Source organism: Tarenaya hassleriana, unplaced genomic scaffold (genome assembly GCF_000463585.1).
Source record: "Tarenaya hassleriana unplaced genomic scaffold, ASM46358v1 Cleome1, whole genome shotgun sequence".
Lineage (NCBI taxonomy): Eukaryota > Viridiplantae > Streptophyta > Magnoliopsida > Brassicales > Cleomaceae > Tarenaya > Tarenaya hassleriana.
In genome coordinates, this window is record NW_010960187.1 from 1,085,578 (window position 1) to 1,098,171 (window position 12,594).

General features: G+C 36.8%; 4 protein-coding genes, 1 non-coding gene and 1 pseudogene across 6 annotated transcripts; 4 read left to right on the forward strand and 2 right to left on the reverse strand.

Moving 5' to 3' along the window:
• The window catches only part of LOC104821886, a 5,490-nt pseudogene extending 3,696 nt beyond the window's left edge, over window positions 1-1,794 (forward strand).
• LOC104821408 (MATH domain and coiled-coil domain-containing protein At3g58270-like) lies at window positions 1,598-3,727 on the forward strand. The gene is made up of 4 exons (XM_019203444.1): window positions 1,598-1,919; window positions 2,063-2,220; window positions 2,481-2,938; window positions 3,116-3,727. Exons 1-4 carry the CDS (start codon window positions 1,813-1,815, stop codon window positions 3,518-3,520), a joined length of 1,128 nt encoding a protein of 375 aa, XP_019058989.1. The 5' UTR covers window positions 1,598-1,812; the 3' UTR covers window positions 3,521-3,727.
• An 85-nt stretch (window positions 3,728-3,812) lies between these two features.
• LOC104824331 (MATH domain and coiled-coil domain-containing protein At3g58270-like) lies at window positions 3,813-4,849 on the forward strand. The gene is made up of 2 exons (XM_010556380.1): window positions 3,813-4,396; window positions 4,791-4,849. The coding sequence occupies exons 1-2, from the start codon at window positions 4,021-4,023 to the stop codon at window positions 4,847-4,849; spliced, it is 435 nt and encodes a 144-aa protein (XP_010554682.1). The 5' UTR covers window positions 3,813-4,020.
• Window positions 4,850-5,634: 785 nt separating this feature from the next.
• LOC104822017 (LOB domain-containing protein 16-like) lies at window positions 5,635-7,320 on the reverse strand. Its single transcript, XM_010553126.1, has 2 exons — window positions 6,843-7,320; window positions 5,635-6,157 (listed from the first exon to the last, which is right to left on the reverse strand). Exons 1-2 carry the CDS (start codon window positions 7,143-7,145, stop codon window positions 5,798-5,800), a joined length of 663 nt encoding a protein of 220 aa, XP_010551428.1. The 5' UTR covers window positions 7,146-7,320; the 3' UTR covers window positions 5,635-5,797.
• Window positions 7,321-10,760: 3,440 nt separating this feature from the next.
• Window positions 10,761-12,452, forward strand: LOC104822099 (bet1-like SNARE 1-1). Of its 2 annotated transcripts, XM_010553324.2 has the most exons (6): window positions 10,761-10,828; window positions 10,935-11,003; window positions 11,518-11,665; window positions 11,736-11,792; window positions 11,891-11,950; window positions 12,069-12,452. In XM_010553324.2, exons 2-6 carry the CDS (start codon window positions 10,990-10,992, stop codon window positions 12,156-12,158), a joined length of 369 nt encoding a protein of 122 aa, XP_010551626.1. In that variant the 5' UTR covers window positions 10,761-10,828; window positions 10,935-10,989; the 3' UTR covers window positions 12,159-12,452. The 2 variants fall into 2 exon arrangements, with proteins under 2 accessions (XP_010551626.1, XP_010551548.1); XM_010553246.2 differs by having other exon boundaries at window positions 10,800-11,003.
• Window positions 12,453-12,484: 32 nt separating this feature from the next.
• TRNAG-GCC lies at window positions 12,485-12,555 on the reverse strand. The gene has a single exon. It is a non-coding gene; the product is annotated as a tRNA-Gly (tRNA).
• Between the last annotated feature and the right edge of the window lie 39 nt (window positions 12,556-12,594).

Here is a 12,594-nt window from a genome sequence, read left to right on the forward strand (position 1 = left end):
TTCCGATTTCCAAAATTTATCGGTTACATAACTTCTGCACCATTCCTCACCATCAGCTCCCCCCATTCGTGTTATTGTCTTGCCCATTCGTGTTATGTCTAAGAGACATATTGTCTACATGGTTTCACATAGGCTCTCTCTCTTGTGCAGGCAGATGCCATCGGTGAACGCATGAGTCCCACTTCAGTCTCAGGTATTTGCATCGCGACTCTCAAGACATTTAAGCATGCCAGCAAGAAAATCCCTCGCTGATTGAGCTATTGAACGCAGGGCCGTGATGTTTACGAGGAAAAAATCCAGAAGCTCGTGGCCATGGGCTTCGAAAGGGTACAATTTCTGTGTTTTCGAGGGTTATTTATAGCTTTTGTGAACACGAAAATGGAAAAGGCTAATCGATATTCCGTGTTTTGATACAGACACAAGTGGAGGTGGCGGTAGCTGCTGCTGACGGTGACCTTAGTGTAGCCGTGGAGATCCTCATGAGCCAACGACAGGTAATCTCAGTTCAGACCGACTTGTTGTCTTAAAACGATGTTCTGCACAATGACGAGCAGTAGGGATAGGTTTGGTTATACCGGTTTCAAAAAATTATAACCATTCGATTTTTAAATTGAATTTGATTCAGTTTCTGTTTGGTTTTGATTCGATTATTAGCCAGATTGGCCATCTCTAACTGGGAGGCTACTCAGGGGAATCTCATTGTTATTTGCTTGTAGGGCTAACAAAGGGAGAGAAGTTTTCGTCGTTTGTGTTTTTCTCTCAGTCTCTTACATATTCAAAGAAGTGTATAGCCTCAGACACGAATACCAGCCAACCGGACCGGCCCCTGCATTACTTGTAAGAAAACTCTGCAAACATTCATTGTTGTATACATTCTCCCCTCTCTCTCTCTAAAGCGTTGTCTGATTTCAAGTAGTATAGTATAGGACAGTTACAGATACAGGAAGGGAACATACGAATATGGTCGGTCATATACATTTTTTCTGCACAAGAAATTAAAGCGGTAACCCCTTCGATTTATTTGCTTTACCCTTTGGCTTTATTACACTTGTGTATAAGTGAGATTTTCGTATATTATTTGTATACAAAAATACAATCGACTCCCGTATAAGAGGGTACAACATTAGACCACAACAATGCATGGAATTATAGAGCAGAACTTAGCATTATATCGGTCCGATGTTTTCTGGAAATAATTTTACAAAAAAAAACTCTGCTCTCTGGCATATCCTCTCCATCATACGACGCCTGGGTGTATATTATGCACTTTTGAATTATGTCATTTGGTCTATATGTACATGTAGGACGATTTGTTGCGTCCTGGTTTGGACACGTGGATAGACACGTGTCGTGAATTCTGAAGGACAATTGTGTTTGATACTAGGATTCGTGGAACGAACATGGTATGTTGCTTCCGTCGATTCGGATTATGTTCCTGTTCATTAAATGATGCTTACTTAAAGCGAATATTTCAAAGCAGATTAGTTTGCTTCTGGCCCAGGAGATTAATGCACGGTACGTTATCCAACAAAAAAAAAAAGAGTTATCCCCAGCGGAAGCTACGGAGATTCTCTCTTTGCGGCTCTGAGAAGTAATCATCAATCACTGGTCCTTTGTTCCTTTTCTCTATTTTGCCCTTTCGTGCTATCGGCGAAAGTTGTTTGCTCGTTTAGTCTGCTAAGCTTCGAATTTTGCAGAATCTTAATGCTGGTTATTGATTTGCTTGTTTCCGAATTTGGGTTTGCTATTCAGTCCTAGGGCTTTTCCCCCATTTGTTTTGCAGTCGGATTGCAGAGATCGATAATCGTATTAATGGTGAAGCAGCTGGAAAAAAAGTTCACCTGGGTGATTGAGGATTTCTCCTCTTTGAAAGATAAGAAGTGTTACTCTGATCCGTTCATAATCGGCGGCTGCAAATGGTAAACTAAGGAAATGATGGTTTATATAAACATTTTCTTCCGCATGATGTTAGCTTAGTCATCCTGAGTGTTCATGACATTTGTTATGATATTCATGATCTTTTAGGGTTTCGATTTTATCGGGCATTTTTTTTTTTGTGCAGGCGTGTTCTCGTTTTCCCCAAGGGAAATGGGGTTGATTACTTGTCTGTTTATCTGGATGTTGCTGACGCTGAATCATTGCCTCCCGGATGGAGAAGAAACGCGAAATTGTGCTTCCGCATTGTGAATCAACTCTCTAGAGAATCCTCCAACGTTTTGGGTATTGCCTTCACAGTTTGATCTCTACTAGCCTTCTTTCAAATAACTGCAATAGTTAATCTTCTGGTAATCATGTTTCATACTTTCCTGATCAAGAAAGTGTGTTCATCTTTTCTATGGGGTTCTTCGGTCAGGCATTTTTTTGTTCGAATTTGCGAATCTGAATCTGTGGGAGAACGTTTTGTGACATAATTCATGCCATGTATATACTAATTGATGAGATTAATCTTTGTTTTGTTCTGTTTCCTGACGACATGTAAGAATGCCAGCATGAGTTTACTGCAAGCGAGAGCGACTGGGGTTTCACTAGGGCCGTCAAGCTTACCGATCTCTGTCAAGGATTTCTGTTTAACAACAGAGTAACCATTGAAACCGAGGTAGAAGTTCTTGGAGTTACTGGTAAACTAGACGTACCTGTGGAATCCGAGAAGGAGACTGAAACTGTACTCGAGAAAGACGAACATCCAGCTTCTGAAGAACCTGCCAATGGACCTCAAGGAGGACGTTCTCTCTCTCAGCAAGAGCCTGAATTCGTGGATACATCTCAGAAGAATTCAGATCACGCTGTTTCGGATGGCGGAGGTGAAGATACAACCTCTCAATGGGAACCCGTACAAGATTCAGTAGCTAAGAGTAACAATGAGGCATCTGCAGCTGAGAAGATTGACCCGGAAAACGAGACTGTGGATGTCAATGAGTTTCAGGTTCTTTCTTCGCAGGTAAGAACGCCATTCAAGTTCGGATCTTTGTTAGAAAATTTTGACCCGTAAACCGTATGTGATAGTATGTTCTGTATTACCACTTCCCTGTTCATATTTTTTTTCCGGGTAAAAGAAGTTTTTTTTTTGTCTCTAAAACCGGCTTCTGTACTGGCTTGACATTATTCTCAATTGCAGGCCGAGTTAGTAAGACGGATCTTTGAGCGACACCCAGACATTGCCATGGATTTTCGTCCGAAAACCAGACAGATCAGGTCAGCATACATGGATGCCCTCCTCGGCCTTGTCGAGAATCTGTGCTTACCGCTTCAGAAGCTGACAGAAGACTACATAATCGACTCAGAAAACAGACTGACTGATCTGACGGATGCAGGGTTCAAGATGGATTGGTGGAAGAAGAAGGTAGAGGAGGTTAACGTGAAGAAGACGAAAAAGCAGAGGAGTGAGGCCATGATCCTGGAACTGGAGGAAGAGTTGCAGAAACTGAAACAGAGGTTGTCGGAAGTGGAAGCTGAGCTGCAGAAGGAGAAAGCCGAGGTTTCTGCTGCTATGGTTCCTCTGAAGTTCGACGACGTTGTTTGATGTTTTAAGTGATTTTGTAATAAATCTTTCATATTACAATTTACCAAAAAAAAATCTTTCATATTAAAAGTACAATATGATTTTCAGAATCAAAGGATAGTCGTTCACTGATGTAAAAATAACTTTTGGGACTTGGGTACACAGGCTAGCTCTGTTTGTCTCCCGTCATCCTCCGACGGACATGTATAGAACTCTCTTCAAAAGTTATATGGTTGGAAGGTTGTCTCCGATTTTATATTAGACTAAATTGTAGTTAGGGAGTCGTTTTCTCGTAATCGAACTAAAAAATACGGTATGTATTGACATTTCTTGTATGTTGGTTTTAGTATGTTCGATATTGCCACTTCCCTGGTCATATTCTTCCCGGTAAAAGATGCTTTTTTTAGGCTCGAAAACCAGATTCTGCACTGGCTTGACATCCTTGTCAATTGCAGGTCGAGTTAGTAAGACGGATCTTCGAGCGACACCCACACATTGCCAGACAGTTGAGGTCAGCATATATGGATTCCCTCCTCAGCCTTATCAAGAAACTGTGCTTACCGCTTCAGGAGCTGGCAGAAGACGACATAATCGACGTAGAAAGCAGAGTGACTGATCTAACGGATGGAGGGTTTAAGATAGATTGGTTGAAGAAGAAGGTAGAGGAGGTTAACGTGAGGAAGAAGAAAGAACAGAGGAGTGAGGCCATGATCCCGGAACTGGAGGAAGAGTTGCAGAATCTGAAACTGAGGCTGTCGGAAGTGGAAGCTGAGCTGCAGAAGGAGAGAGCCGAGGTTTTTGCCGCTAGGGTTCCTCTGAAGTTCGACGACGTGTGGTTTGATGTTTTAATTGATTTTGTTCTAAAGCTCTCATTTTTTAAATACGATCTTATTTTCGGTTCGGTTTTGTTATGGTATTTGCTCAGTTCGGGTTATTCGATTCAAGAAAAATATGTATCCATTGGTTATTATATTACATTCTGTTTTGTTTTTATTTTTATTAAGAAAAATATTTTTTTAATAAATTTTTGGTTTTTTCGGATTTTCTAATATTCTGTTTGGTTGCTTAATATTAAAAAAAAACATTATCATTTGAGATTTTTTATCGAGATTTTTTATTCGGTCCAATCAATTGTAAAGAATTGAACCGAAATGGTTAAAATTCAACTTTTTGGGTACAACTAAAATTTGTATTTGCGGATATCTATAAATACTTGTAAGTCGGATTCGGTCCAATAGTTTTCTTTTTGGCATCTCTTTTTCATGTCACCCTTTTAAATTTTGGGATTTAGATATGCTGAAGGATTTCAACCTTCAAAGTTCAAAATTGAATCGGGGATCGGTCGGATAACCCAAATATCCGATCTTGGTCTCGTCTCAACCCTTTCTCTAATTCTTACATTAATTGATTTTTTTGGTAATTATGCAAATTCTTGATATTTATATTGTTACTATTAATTCTTAATATTTATAGAGTTGCTTAGTTTATATTTATGTATATAATTTATTATTAACCACTTCTTTTCGTTTTCCAAAATCTTTTAGTTTTTAATTAATTTGAAAATGAAAACCATTAAATGCCTGCTTTATGTATACACCTTTTCCTAATGAGCGTCCAAGTGGTCACAGCTCGCTTTGACCCATTTGTTCTTTCCAAACGGCATTTCGAAGAAAATTATTCTTTGGCACTGGCAATCGGCTCGAATAATTGAATATTATTCATTTGTTAATAATAAATACACACATACATACATACACACATACATACATACATACATACATACATACATACATACATACATACATACATACATACATACATACATACATACATACATACATACATACATACATACATACATACATACATACATACATACATACATACATACATACATACATACATACATACATACATACATACATACATACATACATACATACATACATACACGGTTTGACTAAAAAAACTACGCATAACCTATTTTCTTATTCAAAACGATGCTAAAATACTATAATTTTCACTGATTTTTTTTTTTTGCGTACGAAAACATATGTATTGGATGTGTGTGTGTATATATATATACATTATTAGGTTTTACAAGTGAAGTATATAAAATATCGTATGACCAAACTCTTTTGGGTAGTCGTTTGACTCTCTCTCTCTATATATATATATTTTGGTAACGCTCTCTCTCTCTCTCTATATATATATAGTAATTTCCTTTTTCTAGGTTTAAAAAAAAAGGGCAAAACGAGAGTAAAAAAAAAAACCCAATCTCACTCGTTCTGGTATTGATCAGTTCCTCATCATTCTAAGAGCCAAAGCTTGAAGCTCGCCTGAATCGCTATTACAGTGAGTAACTGATCTCCTCTTGTCCGAATAACCTTCGCGAAACCCTAATCCACGAAAACCATCGCGTCTCTCTTGCACGTTGCTGACGTCACTGCTCGTGCTGCTCTGATCCAACGATTCTAACGAACTCTGCGGTGAAACCGGGCTAGGGCTCACGTTACCGTACGGATTGTACAGTGTTGTATTAACCGGAAACCCACTTGTTTGTTGCCACGTGTGATGACGAGTCCCCTCCGAGATTGCGATGTTGTGGTGAGCGAGTTGAGCCTTCAGTTGCATCGCTTGTGCTTGCAGGACCGCTACCTGTATATATACATATATATATATATATATTATATGTGTGTATGTATAGAAAATAAACAGAGTAGCACTTATAAGTAAAATGGTCATAACTATATATAAAGTAAGAATAAGAAATGAAATCAACAGAAGACAACAAATTTACTAAGAGCGACTGCTGTAACTTTTTTTTTCCCACGGTCGATGTAATTAGCGAAATTAAAAGGGAATATCGACCAGTGAATAATACACTAAACATATATAGCTTATTTCACATTTAAAAAACCTTACATGACAGAGTTAAAGTTTTTCATGTGAAGTGGGCAAGTCTTTCGTGACGCGAATTAATAGGTATATTAATTATATAATAATAGATACATTAATTATGGCCAAGAATGTATAAAAAAGACGGTTGAAGAAACATTTATGTAAAGAGAATCCAACGGATTAGCTAAGCTCCATTATTATACTTCAAATAATATTATTTTATATTAAAATGCCACTATTTTACAATTCGAGAGAATTGAAAATTGGATTTAATGAGGAAACTTTTTATATTATTCAAATGATTCATCAAATATAACTATTTATACAACGCAAACCAAACTAAACCAAATCAATTTATACTAAACCAGATTTATATATATGATTAGAAGAAAAACCAAAACTTTCACATGGTGATTCAAGAACTAAATCAAAAGAACTGTACCTGTTGTTGGAGGGCGAAGATATGAGAGACGCAGCCATAGACAGGATCGCTGAGACGAGCCTCGGCCTCGTAGGCGATAGAGACGACGGCGTCGAACCGGTCGCGGACGGGGACGTTAAGTAAGAGCTTGCAGACGTTGCTTGCTCCATAGACTCTGTGTATGGCGGCGAATCTCGCCGGACCCAATTCCTCCGACGAGAAGTACGGCGAGAATATGCAGTCCGGCAGGCATTTTCGCCGGAGGAATTTGCATGCGCCGCACGGCGATCCCGTCACGGTCACGGAGTTGCCGGAAGATGCCATCGGAGGGAAAAAATGTTTTCCTTCTTATTGGAATTTGATAAAAGATTGGGTTGAAAAGAGTTTATGAGAATGATTGGGATTGTTGTTGGAGATGTTGCACGAGTTGACAAGGAAATTGTGCCAAAAAAAACAAGACAGAGATTGAGAGAAGTAAAAAAGATTTTTTTTTTTTTTGAGTTTATGTCTTTGAAGGTACGATGATGGGGCAGTTTGGTGTCTGTTTGAGGTTTTATAAAATAAGCGTAAACCCTCTCTCTCTCTCTCTCTCTCTCTCTCTCTCTCTCTCTCTCTCTCTCTCTTAAGAGTGGACTTATTGGTATATTATATGGTCAATATGTAATCATGTACTAATGCATAAATATTGTGATTACACGGTCTTTTTGTCTACCAGATTAGTGTTTCTTTTTTAGTTCATTATTAAAGCAATTAAATGATTACTTTCAGTATTATTTTTCTTTTGTGATGCTAAAGTTTGTTCAATGCACTTTGGTGAAAATCGTATAATTAAATAAGAAAGACGAAAATCCGTCATGAAACTGTAATCTAAATATTGGTTTATAATTCGAACACGATCTAACCATTAAGTACATCAATCTATACGTATTAGGTCGAGTAATATGTGTATGTACATCAATCTAACCATTAAGTACATCAATTCGAACACGATCTAACCATTAAGTACATCAATTCGAACACGATCTAACCATTAAGTACATCAATCTAACCATTAAGTACATTATGTGTATGTGTATATATATATATATATATATCATAATTTTCACTAAAATTTACAATAGATTAAAAATTCTAAAACAAATAATAATTATAATAATATATAAAAGTAATTAAACTCGATCATACTCTATCCCAAAACACATTGAACGATTCTTGAATGGACGAATTTTAAAACTCGAAGCCTATAATTATCTTATAAACAGATGTTTTGAATATGTGTGACTAGAGATTATGTGAATTAATATTGTGTAAAAGTGATATTCAATTTCTTTGGATCGAAGGAAAATTATCGGAATTGAATTACCAGATTCTCTGTGTGAATGAATGGGTTAGACATGTAGGGTCCTCCGGTAGAGTTCTAAGGGAACAATCAGTAATGGTGATTATTGTTATTATTGTGTATTTTATTAAGCTTTCAATTAGTCCAACTTCTTATATTTTTTTTTTATATTTAACTATACGTTTGGTCCATTATGCTTCAAAAAAAAATGTTTAATTGTGCATATTTTTTTCTTATTATAAAAAAAAAGAGATTTATCGTGGTTACGTTACGTCGGTCTCCGCCGAACGCCGGACATTGGAACTGCTGCAGGTTGTCGTGTAATGGATGACCGGGTAAACCGCCACCTGCCGGTTGAAGTCTACCGACAAATACTAATGCCGTGTACTTGGAACTTTTTTTTAAAAAGAAATTAAAACTAAAATTTCGTTAATTCCGTGATTATTTCTAATTAAAACACCTAAAATTATAATCGATCGTGTTCTGGTACCACTAGGATTCGAGATTCCATTGACATGCTCATCTGAAATATCATAACTTTAAGTTTAATATATTAGATCATTTGAAATATTTTTCAATAGGCCAGGAAACCATATATATATAGCAACTTGTTTTATAATAGTTTTAAATGTATATATTTATGTATTTATACAGATGATTTTCACAATTCTAGATATGCATTCAAACAAAGGGATTATAATGATATCTAAAGTCTTATGCACTACACTTTATACGTTTCATTTTCTGTTCTGTTTCCATGTTTTGTACGTAATATTAAATTGTTACATAAAATTGTTCTTTAACAAAAAACATAAAATTGCTACAAATGAGAGATGGAACTCTGAATCTTGAATATAATTAAGCTTAATTCGATATATTTGGCACAAAAAAAAACAAATTGTAAAGCAAAATCGACAGACCCTCTATATATTTTTTTTTTTGTTAAAATGTGAATATATTAATCAAAAGAAAGGATCAGTTACAAATACATCACGGTTGCAAAACCGTATCAAAATTGGAAATTTCCACAATAGAGGATTGTACAAAAGAGCCAACAGAAACTAAAGATGTCATGGTGGTCTTGTTAAATAGAACCAATCTTGTAAGATATTGCAATAATGGCAGTATATATCACTCGTTTTTTGACACTGAAGAATGGCTCTTTGTTACTTAATTCACGCACCACACCAACTAGACATCTCACACGCAGCAACATGGCATCCATGCAAAAATATTCTTACATGTTATGTATATGTGGTTATATATATATATATATGTAAAGAAGATGGAACAATAAGAGTCGAAGACGGCGATGAACATATAAAACTAGCTCTTCACACACGTGTATATATATCGTACGTACTACGAACCCAACAACTAGCCTCTTTTTTTATTTTTTGCAACAACTCATACTATCAATTAGTTTTTTTTTTATTTATACAGTGGAGAATCTCAACTACTATCTTTTGGACACATTGACTAGATAAACTCTCGTCCACATGTACGAACCCGTGATACACATATGAAAGATAAATCAACCGTAACTATTAGACGATTGGTGACCAGGTGAAGAGTTGAATCCCCAATCTCTCGAGATCCGTGGTACGTGTTGGTGCGGACATGACGAGGTTGGACCCGACCACTAATGTTTTTGCCGGGGGAGCACGAGTAATCAAGATACGTGTATTTTTGGATATCCGATTTTATGACTACCCGAGATATAGATAACAATCACTAACAAAACCAAAGACGGGTGTGACAAGTTTAATTAAAAATCTAGAATCCATATTTGAATTTAAAAATCTGATCTTACGAATATTCAGAGATAATCTCATCAAGGAAATAGAAGATGAATGCGATAAGAATCCAAAATCTCATTCTCATTCTGAATTCTTTTATATTACAACGGATTATCAACCGAAGTAAAATTATATTTATATCCTACTATTTTAATATATTTATAATAATATCTAGATTTATTTTTGTTTAATATTACTAAGTTACTCGTAAATCGGGACATTATCAAAAATATCCTTACTCTATTATTCTTACTTCAACACATACATTTCTCTACCTGTGATCTATGTGACTTAAAATATAGTGTGGTCACATATTGATTTCATTGCTCATAATGTTAAATTTATGATGTTTTAATCAAATAATTAGTAAAATATACAAAGTATGAATATAATGAATTAGTGAGATCACTATAAATTTAACGTTATAATCAATAAAATCAAAATGTGAACACACTATATTTTGGATCACATAGATCACATGACTATAGTTGGAGAAATGTATGTTTTGAAATAAAAATAGCAAAGTAAGAGTATTTTTATATAATGCGTGGAATCAGTCTAAGTAATATAACTTAGACATATTTTTCGCGGATACTTTAACAGGTATCCGACGCATGGACATTCAAATCTCGCGGAATCGAAATTGAACAACGTCTCAAAAAAATCCGTAAAATCGAGAACAATACCAGAATATAGAAAATTTGTTACCCCGTTCGTAATTTTCTTGATCTCTTAATGACTTACGGTTTGGCCCCGTTAAAAGTTTAATATTTCAATTAGGCCCCGGAAGTTTTTAAATTCCAAAAAATGGAGATATTGATTTACGGGAGAGGGCGTTTTCGTCGAGTTGTTGATCTGCGCTTGTAAAGGTGACATTTCCTTCTCCGCTTTGGAAGAATTTTCAAATTCCGGAAGCTTCTTAGTTCTCCATCTCATCCTCGCGTTCTTGCGCCGTTTGCGTGCTGGGAACCGCAGATCCAGGTGAAATTCGGGAGAGCCAGAGATTTCTACGTCTTCGTTCGATTGATCCATGAATCCTAGAAGGTTAGCTCTATCGAATCTCGATGGAATCCCACATTAACGCATCGTTTCGTTTTGGGAATCAATGATCGATCGAATTTGTTGTATAATTTCGTGCGTAGATTGTATATGTTTAGAGGATTAGGGTTCGTCGTTCTTAGCCTAGAATCTCTGAAGATGCTGTGAATTTTATAGGTGGATAGAGTAGGATCGTCTTCCAGTACTTGTATAGCCGAACCGCATTTCAATTAGGAATTTCGCTTCGAAGTTTCGATATCAAGTTCAGTTTTGGCTACATATTTCAATGGATTTGGCAATGAACTGAACCAGAAAATCACTCTCGTGGTTTGTAGTGGGCGTCTCTGGATCTTAATTCATTTGGGATGGGTTAAGTAAAATAAGAAAAATTCACTACATATCAGCTGATTTGATTTCTTATTAGTGACTACTCATGGAGTTTGGATTTGTAGACACCATGAACAAGCGCTCCATAGATCTAGTTCTGCTGTCCTTTTTGAACATGTTAACTGAAGTGTAGGGACCATCGTGGGACAAGAAGTTCCGTCTTCGATGGAATCGAAGAGGGTGGGATCAGGGCTGCACCATCGTACTCCCACGAAATCGATGAACACGATAATGAACGAGCCTTGGATGGATTGCAAGACCGAGTCAATCTTCTGAAACGGGTAAGCATTCCTCTCACATTCTGGGTTCAGCATTTTACCCTGATTTACTTGTTTTTTTTTTCATAAACAGTTATCTGGTGATATAAATGAAGAGGTGGAGACCCACAACCGCATGCTTGACAGAATGGTACCAACTACCAAGAACATATTCTCCTTCCTCTTCTATTACTTCTCTTTTGTCATCAGCTCAACTGTTACTGAATATCTTACATGGGTTCTACATAGGGAAATGATATGGATTCGTCAAGGGGAATCCTCTCAGGAACCATGGACCGATTCAAAACGGTAAAAACCCGAGTAGAGATAACTCGTGTTGAACACACTTATCTCGTCTCTAGCTCTGTTCCCGAATGTTAGCCATCTGAATTCCATGGCGTCTCTGATTAAGATAACAATGACGCAGGTGTTTGAGACAAAATCAAGCAGACGAATGTTGACACTCGTGGCGTCGTTCGTGGCTCTATTCCTAGTCGTATACTATCTTACCCGTTAATCCGCAGCGTAAAAAGGGCTCTTGATCTTCATCGTGCTTTTGAAGCTGAATGATAGTTGTTCACTCGGTTCACGGCTCTTACAAGATATATACATATCATATATATCCGTTTTGTAATGGCTATTATGCTTTCAGTGTTAGATAGATATAGTCGTGGGGGATGATAATACAGTGGTGTTCATACGAATGGAAAAGAACATAAGACCCGTTTCGAGTTTTTCGGAGATATATCTGTATATTGTCCAAACATTTACGAGGAATAAAAACAATAGTGGGCCGTTGGTTGTGTCGTTACACATATGCAGCAAGGTCCAAAAATAAAATTATGCACCAGCCGGGAATCGAACCCGGGTCTGTACCGTGGCAGGGTACTATTCTACCACTAGACCACTGGTGCTTGTTCCGTTGCTGAACTTTGAAATCACAAATGTTAGAT

Bases quoted from the DNA above. Each gene is read 5' to 3' on its own strand.
- LOC104824331 (XM_010556380.1), top strand. From the start codon at position 4,021: ATGGATTCCCTCCTCAGCCTTATCAAGAAACTGTGCTTACCGCTTCAG. The intron at 4,397-4,790 runs GTTCGGTTTTGT...TTTGGGATTTAG, and splicing joins TAAATACGATCTTATTTTCG to ATATGCTGAAGGATTTCAAC.
- LOC104822099 (XM_010553324.2), top strand. The intron at 11,666-11,735 runs GTAAGCATTCCT...TTTCATAAACAG, and splicing joins GAGTCAATCTTCTGAAACGG to TTATCTGGTGATATAAATGA. The intron at 11,951-12,068 runs GTAAAAACCCGA...ACAATGACGCAG, and splicing joins CCATGGACCGATTCAAAACG to GTGTTTGAGACAAAATCAAG.
- LOC104822017 (XM_010553126.1), bottom strand. From the start codon at position 7,145: ATGGCATCTTCCGGCAACTCCGTGACCGTGACGGGATCGCCGTGCGGC. The intron at 6,158-6,842 runs GTACAGTTCTTT...GTATATATACAG, and splicing joins TCTTCGCCCTCCAACAACAG to GTAGCGGTCCTGCAAGCACA.
- LOC104821408 (XM_019203444.1), top strand. From the start codon at position 1,813: ATGGTGAAGCAGCTGGAAAAAAAGTTCACCTGGGTGATTGAGGATTTC. The intron at 2,221-2,480 runs GTATTGCCTTCA...ACGACATGTAAG, and splicing joins AGAATCCTCCAACGTTTTGG to AATGCCAGCATGAGTTTACT. The intron at 2,939-3,115 runs GTAAGAACGCCA...TCTCAATTGCAG, and splicing joins TTCAGGTTCTTTCTTCGCAG to GCCGAGTTAGTAAGACGGAT.